Source organism: Anser cygnoides, chromosome 1 (assembly GCF_040182565.1).
Source record: "Anser cygnoides isolate HZ-2024a breed goose chromosome 1, Taihu_goose_T2T_genome, whole genome shotgun sequence".
In the NCBI taxonomy this organism is placed as follows: Eukaryota; Metazoa; Chordata; class Aves; order Anseriformes; family Anatidae; genus Anser; species Anser cygnoides.
In genome coordinates this window covers 23,632,899-23,646,091 of record NC_089873.1, presented here as the reverse complement: position 1 = coordinate 23,646,091, position 13,193 = coordinate 23,632,899, and the positions used below count along the sequence as shown (strand labels likewise).

General features: G+C 34.7%; 1 protein-coding gene across 3 annotated transcripts in view; it reads right to left on the bottom strand.

Moving 5' to 3' along the window:
* Nucleotides 1-321: 321 nt before the first annotated feature.
* POT1 (protection of telomeres 1) overlaps nucleotides 322-13,193 on the bottom strand; it is a 73,513-nt gene continuing 60,641 nt past the window's right edge. For 2 of the 3 annotated variants that reach the window (XM_048080819.2, XM_013199204.3), the window contains exons 15-20: nucleotides 12,874-13,079; nucleotides 9,883-10,018; nucleotides 8,078-8,172; nucleotides 6,467-6,558; nucleotides 2,980-3,085; nucleotides 322-2,000 (exon numbers count right to left, since the gene is read on the bottom strand). In XM_048080819.2, the coding sequence (XP_047936776.1) occupies nucleotides 1,888-2,000; nucleotides 2,980-3,085; nucleotides 6,467-6,558; nucleotides 8,078-8,172; nucleotides 9,883-10,018; nucleotides 12,874-13,079 (748 nt within the window). In that variant the 3' untranslated portion in view covers nucleotides 322-1,887. The other variant, XM_048080820.2, reaches the window with a different exon arrangement.

Below are 13,193 nucleotides of genomic sequence, written 5' to 3'. Positions count from 1 at the left end.
TGAGAACAGGTAAACTAAAGGTCAGTGTCCCATCTCAATGACTTCCATCACTCCATATTAAAGGCTACCAATGAAGCAGACATTTTCAACTCTGTGCACGAATTCTTTTTTCTATACAGTGATCTCTAGTATTGTAAAACACATTAATGTTTCACTACTAATTAAAATTATTTCTATGAATTATATTTGGAAAGAGAATTAAATGTACATGTTTCAATCAACAAACTATACAAACAATGCATTTTGTTGGAGGAAGGCTATTCATGACTAAGTTTTCACTGTCTTATGAACTAGGAACTAGAATTCAAATACAAAAAACACAGTATTTGGAAAAATCTTTAATAAACGTTTTAATACAATATTCAACAGCAGAAAAGCGTCAGTTTTCTGACAGGCATCTCAGACACGGGATGTGATGAAAAGACTTATTTACAATAAAATGTAAATTATCAATATCTGTTATCAGTTGTTAACAAAAATCTAAAAATCAAAATATCTTCAAAAGTTTTCATGCACTATATACAAGAAAAGCAAAAAAGATTGCCTTCAATTTAAATCCTAACTTCTGAAATCACTGGGATCCTGCCAGTGTCTAAAGTTTTATAATATCCTTTATAATTATTTTTTCTTCTTATGTGTCTGTTCACAGATTCGGGCAATGTTTGATAAGTCAGTACTGCTCTTTGTAAACTGCTAGCCCCATTCCAAAGTTGAGTTTTTCCCTAGCTTTTAAAGTAAATATGCAATAACCACCCCCTTTAATATTCGTTCTCCCCATACACTGATCAATAAAGAACACATTCTCCAGATTTATGGCACGTAAACTCACTATAAATTTTTAGAGTATCAGAAAATATGTAGACTAAATTTTAAATTGACAAATTGTATAATCTAGTAAGCATCCCATAAAAATTAAAAAAGAAAGTGTCATCTACTATCAAAATAATAATCTACTTACAAGTATTGCATCTTGCTTCTGAACTCCCTTAAAAAACAGCTGTTGTAAATATTAAGTGATTTTTCTCTGATGGGAAGCATTTGATTTGACAGGGATTTCTACATTAATTATCACTGAAGAAACATGTCCCGAATTTGTCCTATGTACTTCTGAATGCAAAGTAAAACCATCAAGTAATTTTCCTACTCGAGCAGTATTTTCAAGCCATGACGTCACTATATTGGTTTGGTTTCTCTAAATTTAGTTATACAACCTCATTATGAAAGATAGAAAAGTCAGATACGGGCAGTGTAATGTGACAGAAAATTTACCCTGATATGTGAGAGCCTTTGAAAACAGCCAGGTAATAAACATGATAACAACTCTGGTCCCCAATAGGGCCACCTTAAAAAATCATTACAATCTAGTGAATACCAATATTCAGTTTACAATTTTCCTTCAGCTTACTTTCATGACTTGACTTTAACTTTAGTGATAATCATTACATGACCATATTTGTTACGCCACCAAAACACTTGTAGAAAATAGTTTGAAAGTTTACTGAACAGCTCCTTTTCTGTATCTCTACTGACAATGCTTATTTTAATATAGAAATGAACTACGCAGCATCATTCTGACTGCATTTTCTAAGTAAAATTCACCAGTTTAAAGTAACCTCATCACTGCCTTTTTGAAAGATAGCAGGATACTAGATTGCTTCCAATTGCTTACCACCTCCAACTGCACTCAGATCACAAGGCTGTGTGCCAGGAATATAGTAAATACATCAAAACAAAATTCCCATTCACCTTAACTCAATACAGAAACTAAAACTTAATGCACACAGGCTCAATTCCTAAGAAAGGAACATAGGTTTTATTATACAGTCTCCAATCCAAAAAAAAAAAAAAAAGATTCTTACAGAATTACTTTCTACCAGTAACACATTACTATACAACATCTTCAGCAACCGTAGTGTCAAAAATTTGGTAATAAACTTGCTGTTTCTTCCCATCTGTGATGTTATAGGACTTGATGAAGCATTCCAGCCATGGCAAGTCATCTACAAATCAAAACCAAATTATGATTTAATATTCATTTCTAACTTTTATAGAAGTAGAACTTAACTAGGATCTAAACATGTAAAATATTTAAAGAGAATAAAAATCAATTACTAATTTGAAATTAAAATTCATAACTAGTATTCCAATTTGTGTTAAAATTTACTGCACCATCTGAAATGGTATTCAGTGACAATCAGCCTCCAAGACCACTCCCACCCCCATACCACTTGGTTGTATTTGTACAACAGTGTAGCATAAAGACCTCCCAATAATAAAAACTCATCTCAGTGATACTAAGACTAATGAAATTGGTCTCAAAAGGGAATCCTTTACACCCTTTACAGTAGGACAGTCTTTTAAAAGTAAAGACTCTGGTATGGTTGTCATTGATATCCATGTACTTCGTGGAGTATGCTCCTGAGGTTGAAGCTGTGGCTACCTTGGATGTGCGTGGTTTGGGCATAGAGAATTTCTGCCACAGCAGAAATACTGTATGAAAATCTCTTTGACTGAATCTGGATTGAAGCTTTTTTGCTTAATTTCCATGGATGTTTCCTGTAGCAAGGGATGCTCTAAATCAGTATGTGCATTCAGAAGAATCTCTCACACAGCACGAACAATACACTGAATTCCCTTTCAGTTTACCCTAATGTGCTGTGACATTCAGTACAGTTCCAGCAAACTTCTGTATGAATACAATCAACATGTTAGTGCATACCTAAACATGACTGTATTCACACAGCACTGCATGCCACATGAAAATTTACTGAACCATTACTTTTCTCGCTCAAAAGGGTCTTCTACTATTGAAGAAATACATAAAAGCAAATTAAATGGAACTCCCCTTAAAGACTCCCTGAATTTCTTGGTTCTGAGTTTTACCCATGCATAAGTTCAATTCTAAGACTTCGCATACGTAATAGCAGACAGAAAGACCCTTTCCCTTCTCACCCCCCTTTAAAATAACATCAACCTAACCTAATTTTCTTCCTGGAGGACAAAGTGTATTCATGGTCATCTGCATCTTTTGCTGAAGAAAATTATTACTTAAAATTTCAGAGGCAGGAATTTGGAAAAACTTCTCCTGAAAGAGAACAGAAATCATAAAGGGTTGGAAGAAGGGTAAGAAACCATTAGCCAGAATCCTGACTGCTTGTCCTTTTAAAGAACTTAAATTATCCAGAGAGTTAACAGAAGAAAAATATGATTTTTAACAGGAAGACAACAAACTGTCAGAAAAAATAGTAGCCTGTGTTTCAGTACTCCTTAGTATTCAGGGACTACAGCCACCCAGAAAACACTATATATATTACTAACACACCTGCATACATAAGTGTGTACATGCAATTGGCAAGTATCTCTCATAAATCTCCATTATCAGACAACGTTAAGGCGAGAGAGGACAGTCAGCCCTTTGAAAACAAGGGGGCACTGCAATTTGGCTTCATACTTTCACACTTGAAAGGGAGTTCAAGTGGAATTCTCTTCCACTTTTTGAAAGTTTAAAAACAATGGAGAAGAGCTCATGATGCAGGATGCGTTTCTGCATGGAAGAATAAAATACAAATGGAGCAAGGAAATGTTAGGTAAACCTCTTTGTATTTTTTTTTTAAACTATATACAGTAACATCACTGACAAAGCTCCCATTTATTCTTTCCAAGCTTGTTACCTAATCTTGTATCTCTCAGGGCTATTCACCTTATAGCTTTCAAAGTGAGTTCAAATTTTTGATGGCAATTTCTCCTTTAAAAAAAATAAACAGAGAATAATCTACCTTTTGTGTAATTTTTGTATAAGACATTTAACAGAACTGATTGGTAGTTAGCAGGTAATCCCGTAGCAAAACTGACACACACACAACTACTTTTTCCTCTCACTCCAAGTTCTTCTGACTATTCACTTTTCAATGTTTTCCTTCAATGATTACATAAAGAAGAAAAAGAACTGAGAGCATTTCTATAAAAGTGTGACCGGAAGCTGGTGTAAAGTTGTACTTCAAAGTAGCTCAGTTCCATCTCAGGTGATGCTAAAGGACCAAAGTTCAGGCTTGGAACGTATTGGTTGCCTTTGAAGTTACCACCAGCAGGAATGGCAGCTGGCACTTCAGAAAAAACTGTTGTTTCTTTTTCCTGCAGCTGAGCTATAGTACTGAGCAATACCTGATAAGAATCCAGGCTACTCTGAAGTAAAGATTTCTGGAATTCTGAATCAAGAGTTGGTTTAAAATCTTTTTCCCCACCTCCCTTTGCAGTTTAGTTTCTGTATATGAAAAGACAATGGACAGTAGGAGGAGAAGATGACTAGTTCAAATGAGGATTGCAGTCTTTGACATCCTTTGCTGCTAATACACTGTGGTATTTAAGAAAACATTTTTTTCCATTATTATTTTTACTTAAGAGTCTTAAAATTAAACAAGGAAAATCATTCTCTTCAAAGTCACATTCAACATCGTTTAGTAAAACAATATATAAATTTAGTTCAATAGATATCTAATAGCATTTAACAGTACTGTGTATTAAACTGCAGGGGAAAAAAATCCCACTGTTTCTCTGTAACATTTTGAAGAAAACTGTAAGTCCTAAGTGGCACTACGCTGACTCATTTCCACTTGGGCAGATGTATTACTCCAGTTGTGTATTCTGAGATCCTAATATTCCCAGCTATGAATTACTGGAATAAGAAAACACACAGATGCACTTATATAAAGACAAAGTTAGAATGTAATGCCAAGTTCTTCTCCCTTCGTTACCAAATTCTTCTCACTTTTTGGATTGCTTTCCCTTTTCAAAATGGTCAATCTACCATCTCAAAATCTATGCCAATACCTAAAATGTGTGTGCATGTGTATGTTTAAAAAAAAGTATAGATTGACATATATTTTTGTTGCACAGAACAATATATTTAAAGGAGCAAATTCACTAAGGCAGATTGCTAGACTAATATCATCTTCTGCCCTAGACTGGAGATGTAAGAAGCAATGACAATCTCTTCAGTCAGAAATCCTTCACCTTCAGTTCTACAGAAAATTCTTACTCAAACCATCTTTGTGCATCAAACTGGTAATCTAATAATAAAGCTTATGAATTAGGGTAAAAGGAGAGCAACAACAAAAAATTGTGAAGAGTTATTGGTAGTTTACTGTCAAAACGGGAGATCATCTGCGGTGGATTATGCAGTGGACTGTCCTAAGTCTGGTGCTTTTGACGATTTTTCATGTGACATGCTTTATGGAATAACAGATAGGTCTACTATGTTTACAGGAAAAACAAAGCTGAGGGAACTGCAAGTATACAGGAGGGAAGAATTATTTTTTTTTTCACAAACTGGAAGGGCATTAAGACAGAAACAAAACAACAACAAAAACACTTTTCGCTACATACTTATATAAAATACTGGATTTAAGCAAGTCGAATCAACTGCACAAAGAATGCAAAATAATTTCTTAAAGCTGAGGTTCTGCTCAGAAAGGAAGGGAGTATACCAAGCATGAATCAGGAAGCAAGAAATTCAATGATCGCCATTATAGTTACAGACAGAAGCATTATCTGACAATGACTCATGCTAGGGTACTGGGTTAGCACTTCAGGGAAAATGTGGGCCAGCTGAAAAGAACCCAGAACAACACTGAGAATGATCAGAGTTTACAAAGAACTCTGATATAGCAAAAAAAAAAAAAAAAAAAAAAAGGATAAAAACTCTTATGTTTGTGTTTTATATGTGCATAACACCATTATGTGTGTTTTTTCAGTATTCAGAAGGAAAACTCATTCAGTGTGTAGTGACAAGAAAAGTATGTGTTCTTCACTGCCTCAGTGGCCTTTAGTTGCTTCAGAGAAGACTGAAAGATTAATTAGGTTAGCAAAGGTTACTTAAGGTTAGCAAAGCAGTGGAATAAACTGCTTCAGGAATCAAAGACTTAGCTGTATGGCTATAGCTACAGCCTAGGATCAGGGGAAGGAAGGCCTCTTCTACTTCATACGGAAAAAAAACAAACCAGGAATTACTAAATGGATAACTAATACTAGATTCTACTAGGAGTTAAAGAAGTCACGAGATTTTGAACTAACTGGAAGCTACCTGTGCAAATCCTGAAACTCATTCACACAGCATTCAGGCTCCATAATTTAACACCGCCAATAAAAGTGAAATTATGCCATGTATAAAGGTCTATGGAAAGATAAAATTATCTCCTAGCTCCAGCTTTGTCGTTATACTTTGATATTCTATACTTTAATATTTTATTGAAAAATTACTAAAAATTGCATTCTGTGCATCTTCATTGATGCACAGTACCAATAACATTATAACACTTGTAATGGTCACCATAAAACAATGCAGGTAACTTAGAACAAATACTTCTATATATACGCATTTGCTATATATATACGCATTTGCTATTCTAGTAACAAATAAACTCCAAATGCACGTGATCCATATAGTCTGCCTTTACCAAGGTTTACTTACATAATCAAAAAGGTATGCATTTAGTGCTCCTGTTCCATCAACCAGTGTAAACTTCATAATAAACACATACTGGAGTGGTTCAATACCTAAAACTGAAGAAAAAAATGGAGCTGTTTTATGTAGTGAATATGCAAGACAAACCATAACAACTGGAACTGACGCTATCCCTCCTTTAATGGTAACTTACTTTGAATACTGTAATTAAAAGCATAAGTCAATAGGCCAAAAAATAAAGGCTCTCTGTTCATACTTTGAGAGCACATTGCAATTTGCCTGGAAACTTTAACAAGTGAGGCTCTACAAATACAGAGACGTTTTAGAATACTCTTACCCCAGTAAAAGAAAAGATAATATTTGCTTAGATCAGGGATCCTATCTTTTGGTAGGGTCCTCCTACTCTTATTCATGGAAGATTAAGAGAGTTGCTCTTAATTCAGTGGTAAAACAGTATTCCACCTGAAAACATATCTTCTGAAGAAAATGCTTTTTTTTATATGACATAGTAAAAGTTACCAGGTAAACCCTTACTCAGAAGGATTTTACTGGCAGTTCTGAAAATAATCCATTATAAGTAAGTGACTATATTCATTATCTCGCTGGTAACAGCAACCATTATCCTGCAAGCACCTTAAACTTACAAAGTTACTGCAACTCAGCATCAATCTTTTCTGGGCACATTTACTTAAATTGGCTAGCCATTTTAGGTTTTATCTGATATATTTGTTGGTTATCATTTAGTCTGAAAATACAGATGATGAAAGAATAATATACATAAAATAATGTAAATGCTGCAAAGCATTTAATTAACAATGCTTTCATTTTGAGGATTGCATGTCAGTCATAGCTGCTGCAACAGTTTGCTACGTATTTACATTTATTTAACCGAATGACAGTTTAAGATAAACACTGTATTGCTTGAATACTTTCTTCTTTTATGAAGTATTTATCCAGCTTAGATACTGCTAGACATTCCAACTTAATATATAAGAACATGAATTAATAAGCATGAAAACATGCTTTTATTTTTCCTTAATGTGTTATGAAGTTTTAAGCTCCATTTTCCCTTCAGCATTTTTATGTGTTGACTACATGAAGTAACAGAGGGAAAACACAAAGCAAGAACACACAGATTATTGTATATTTCCTCTTATCTATTACTTCTTTCAGACTCTGCAATATGCTTAGCATGACATGGCTTGCAGATGAAAAGTTTAACTTCATTAATCATTAAATAAGATTTGCTTTAGTCAGATCACAAAAATTGCACGTTACTAATTTCTAATACTGCAAGCATGTACACAGCTTAAAAAATGACATCTGTATTGATGCAACCAAAGATTAATTACATCTGCACTATGACAAGCTTTACTAGTGACAACTATGGTAGAATAAACTATTCAACATATAGGATATTTAATTCATACTAGAAAAAAAGGAAATATTTAATTTCAGTTTGTAAAAGGTGAATAAATTTTACAGCTTTGTACTCAAAGGTAGCCATAATTTACATTCCTTCTATACAAAACTGCAACCTGCAAACCAAGCTATTTTGTATACACATTTAAGAATCAGGACACAAAACACTTTTAGGACAGTATCACATCAGCTGACCTTGTGCTATTTCGGTTGGTTCCCATGACGGTCGTGGTTCTGCTGCCAGGGAACTTAGATTCTTAATAGGCTTTGGAGTTGAACACTGCTTGCACCTAGCATTTAAAACGAGATGGTAAGACCAACCAAGCACAGAAAGGTTAATACTAGAGGCTTTCTGCACAGATCAGAAGTCATTCAGATTTCCTTACTCAATGGGAGCACAAAAGTATTTCTATTGCTGCTTTCAACAACTATTTCACTGGACACACAAGCTTTAGACTACATCAAAATCCTTAATGCTGCTTTTGAATCATCCCTGAAAAGAAATATCACCACTGAGTTATTCAGCAATTCAAACAACATCTCTTTTTGTAATAGCAAGAATTAATCTGAACTTACAGCATCCTCTAAAAACACAACAGAGTTAGAAGAGAAACTTGGCTTTACCTATGTTCAAACATTAATTGAGCTATTAAAGCTATCTCTTGCTTTTACTGCTGACATATTTACATATCATTATGAATTTTACAAAATGTGACATAGTAAGTAAATGCTGCAAGTAGATGAAAATACTGAAAAATTTCCAAAAGTTCTTCTCATTTTCCTCAAGAAGCAAAATAACAGAATAGCTATTTTTTCCAAATTAAGCTTCTGTGCTAGCATGTTACAGTTAGAAATCAAATTAAACATGCATTATCTATTTGAGCTACATGTCAAAAGTCAACAGGCCTAATTCCATCCAAGGGATATGAAGCCAAGCTCAATGAAGTTCAATGAAGTTAATTTTATTTATTTCAAAAAGTTGTGAACAGCCACATTTGGAAAGGTCAAAACAATATATGGTAAATGGCATCTGTATTCATTTTATCAGGCCCCATTAGGGTTCACATAAAATATGCGATATTTCTGCATAGATTTTTTTAAATTTATTTTTTACTGCCTACAGGCCTGAAGTAGTGCAACACAGAGCTCTGCTTGAAGTTATTAGGATTGCCAAGAAGGAGGACTTAGTAGCTTGCATGAGGTAAACTGGTATTTCTGAGTTTTCTGACCTGTATGCTGCTGTGCAGTACTGGGAAAACATACTGCTGCTAGCACTCATTGAACAGGAATAAAGTATTCCAAGTCACAGCACAGACAGCAGACCTAGATGAGCATACCACATTCCACAGCTCTGGGAACTGTGGAATTCAGACACCTGTTGAAGTTGTTCCTACAGCTACTGTCATCCACAAATAGGCAAGGTATTTTGCAGTGTTGTGGATCTCAATATACAGCAAATGGTGAGAAAAGGTTGTCCAAAAATCAAGCTTTCCCAGCACTAGGAATTAGACAGAGAACAAGACTTGGATCGACAGCCTGAATTCATTTTCTGGGGTCTGTGTTATCTATGTGGAAAAAAAAAAACAGCTTACAATTTTAAAGCAACATATGTTTTGATCTTAGTCTACTGAGTAAGACCAGAAAATGGTATTTGACTGTCCAGAAAATAGGAGATTTGGACTCAAAAGGAAGATTTAGGCATTCTGCAGCCTGAAGAGGCTTATATGCACATTTCTGTCTATGTAGTCAACACTGTAAACACAGACCGAAGGCAAGACTGAAGCTGGGTTGCTGTGTAATTAAAGGTGTATGTTTTATACTGCAAGTGAGCAAGATACCCAACTACAGTTCAGTCAAAAGGATGCTTTTATACATCCTTTGTATCAAAGATTCTTTGGAAACATTATTCCTTGAGCACTGTCATGTGAATTACTGAAGGAAATGATCTCCATTTAATACTGCAACTCTTAATGTATTAATAAATACACCTTTAAACCTACCCATAATATTTTACTTTTCCTTGTAAAAGAAAAGGAGCTGAAAGATCTAATAATTCAAGATCATTCTTTGTGGATCTCACAGGAATAACACATTTAAATCTTCTTGTAAGCTTCCAGATTTCTTTTGATGTTCCACCTATTAAAAACAGAAAAATGTTTTCTTAAACTGTAATCAAGAATAAATTGAACAAGTTGTGTTTCCTGGCTGCCTGGATGTTCATTTCAGGACTTCCACTAAAAACTGAAACCCATTATGGGAAAAAAAAAAATGAAAAAAGGTCCATTATCTTCTCACTACCTCAACATCAAACTCAATAAAAAAAATCAAAGATGGATTTATTAGAGCAGATGTCTTAATATCTTCCTTAGAGTTATCATGGTAACCATGAAGCTCTATTTAGTTAAAATCACTTCCATATCATTTCTACTATGATTTTACTAGTAATTGTCTTAAAAAAAAAAGAATAAAGAAAATGTGCAACTTCATCTTAGTAACTGGTTTTCCAGCTTCTACGTGGCAAAAACCTATTAATTTTCAATCATCAGTTTATGAAAAAGTACCAATTTAAACACATCACATTTGACAGGAGGCCTGACCAGCACAGAACAGTGAACAAACCCTTCCCTCAACTGGCTAGCAATGCTGTGCCTGATGCGCTCCAGTGTACGGTTGGCCCTTCTGGCTGCCAGGCGATGCTGCTAGCTTATATTCAACTTGTTGTCAACCAAAAACCCTAGATCCCTATCTGTGGGATCTGATCTAGTAAAGAGATCTCTCCAGAATCTTGTGCCCCAGTCTGTGTGTGTACCAAGACTCCTCCACCCCAGATGCAGAATCTAACACTCGCTCTTTTTAAACTTTATGCAGTTGGTGACTGCCCAGCCCTCTAGTCTGTAAAGATCTCTCTGCAAGGCCTCTCTACACTTGAGGGAGTCAGCAGTTTCTCCTTATTTATTTGGAAATAGCAGTTCAATAAAAATATACTATTTAATCAACTACCAAACAACACATAATAAAAAAAAGTGAGCAAACAAATATTTTCTACAACTGTTGTTTATCACTAACTCTAATTAAGGCCTTTCAAAGATTTTATGACAAGCAATTATGGCACCGGGATGTAAAATATTTAGTGTATATATTTGTAACTTGTATTTCAGATATAACTAGAGAAGAAATCAATAAAGGTGCATATCAATAAAGGTGCGCTGGTGATACAAAAATGCACAATAACACAAAACATCCTCAATGAGCAACTGATAAAAAAAGTTTAAGGAAAACAGACAGATATATCTGAAATAGCTTCTCCAAAGGTCCTCCAAGTCCAGTGATGTAGTTAAAGCCTCTCATATGCAGCCTAACTCTCATCAAAGGAATAAATATACTGAAAAAGGAATAAATATACTGAATTCAGGGTAGTTTTAACTATGGCATTGCTAAAAGGCCTCCCAACTTTCAACTTTGCTCTAATATGAAGTTGCATCTAGTGAATGTATTCTGGCTCCTACGAGACTAGCATAAAACATACAGAATTACCAGGGGTTATATGAAATCACTGTGATTCATATCATTAAAAATAATGAGAATATGCAAGGAGCAATAATCTACGTGTTAACTAACATTTCACTCTTCAGTTCAACTGATCTGCAGCAATAGTCATAGATTTCCCTCACTCCCTACGAAGGCTCACCTAGAAGTTCTGTCCATTATCCAACTATTTCCTCAATCCCAGTGCAATAGGTGCCAAACACAAGACAAGAAGTTCTTGCTTCAGTATAATGATCATAGGGAAGAATAGAGTCTCATGTTAAGACAAGAGAAATTTGCTTGTGTTTAACGAGCAAACAGAAACTTGACCGTGCCTGTCTATTAATTGTCATAATGCATTTGGCCTTGGAGTTTGGTCTGTATCTGGAGAAGTATTAGGAAGATTTCTAGGGAGACTTCAAAATCTTAACCTCCAAAAACGTATAAGATGAAAGTGAAACTAGCATGTGGCTTGGAAAGGGTTCATGATCAACATCCTGGGAAAAAAAGGAGCTAAAATACTGCCTATGTTCCAACATGAAGCAGGTATTTCCACATGCACAGATACTTAGTTGCTGTCATTTTAAAATCTGAAAAAGAACAAGTCATGTTTTAGTTATTTTAAAAGAACGCAGTAGAAATATTTCATTATTTCTTTTTTTCCCTGCAAAGATATGGTTGGATTACACACACACGCACAAATCCAGTTTGGAACATGTCAGAGGCATAAGCCTGCTATCAGAATTAGTCAAACATAAAACAACAGGAAACAGAAGTGGTCTGCTATTGACTCTGATGCAAAGGACCACCTGACTCACATTTACTTATTCACATCAATACTTCGGGAAAATTAAGGACTTTGTTTTGTACTGAGAATTTATTATTCTTATTCTATCAAAAATATTCCTTATTTGGATTCTTGCTAAATTGCTTTATTTAAACTTTAGTGGATATTTCTCTTCCCTGAAGCAAATCTGATTTAAAAAAACCAACATGCTACGAGAAGCTCTATTTGTCTGAAACAACACTGACATCCAGAGGCTGACAAAGTTAAATGTAAGCTTGTATCATACGACTTCCATACCTTTACAATATCAAGACTAAAAATTATTTTTAGAAGGCTCAACCAGACTTCAAATGTGAACCAAAAAATCAGTAAGCACAGCTGGAAAACAACATAGCCAGATATTAATTTCAGGAGAAGCACCAACAAGCTTACTGGTATAGCTTAGAATAGGTAGAAGAAGCACCTGACCAATCTTATGAGCCTTCAAAGATTACATTTTCCTCTGTGTCTACAACATTAACAAAGTTCCAGCTGAGTTCTCCTTTCTTTAGAAAATGCCTTTATGATTATTACTACTTACACTGAATGTAAATTGAACGTATCTTAACTTTAATTATTTATATACACACCCAGAGCAATCACTGTGCCATAAGAAGTGATATATTTTTATTTATCTTACCTTCTATCATAAGCAAGGTATCTTCAGGATATAGAAGCATTTCATCGTGCTTTACAAAATGAATAGTTATTTTCCTTTGTTTCTGGTCTTGTGTAGTCCACATTACGGATTCATACCAGGACGTACTGTGTAATTCTGGGTTTGGGGGAGTAACTGCAGAGCCTTGCAAAATTAAGTCAAAGGTATCTCCATCTGGAACTTCTTGCCTAAAACCATTTCCAAAATTAGTATGTAAATGCTAACAGCAATCTAGCAACAAGGAAGACAGAACTCTGAATAAATATTAAAAGTCATGAGACTTAAAGTATATACAGGAAAAA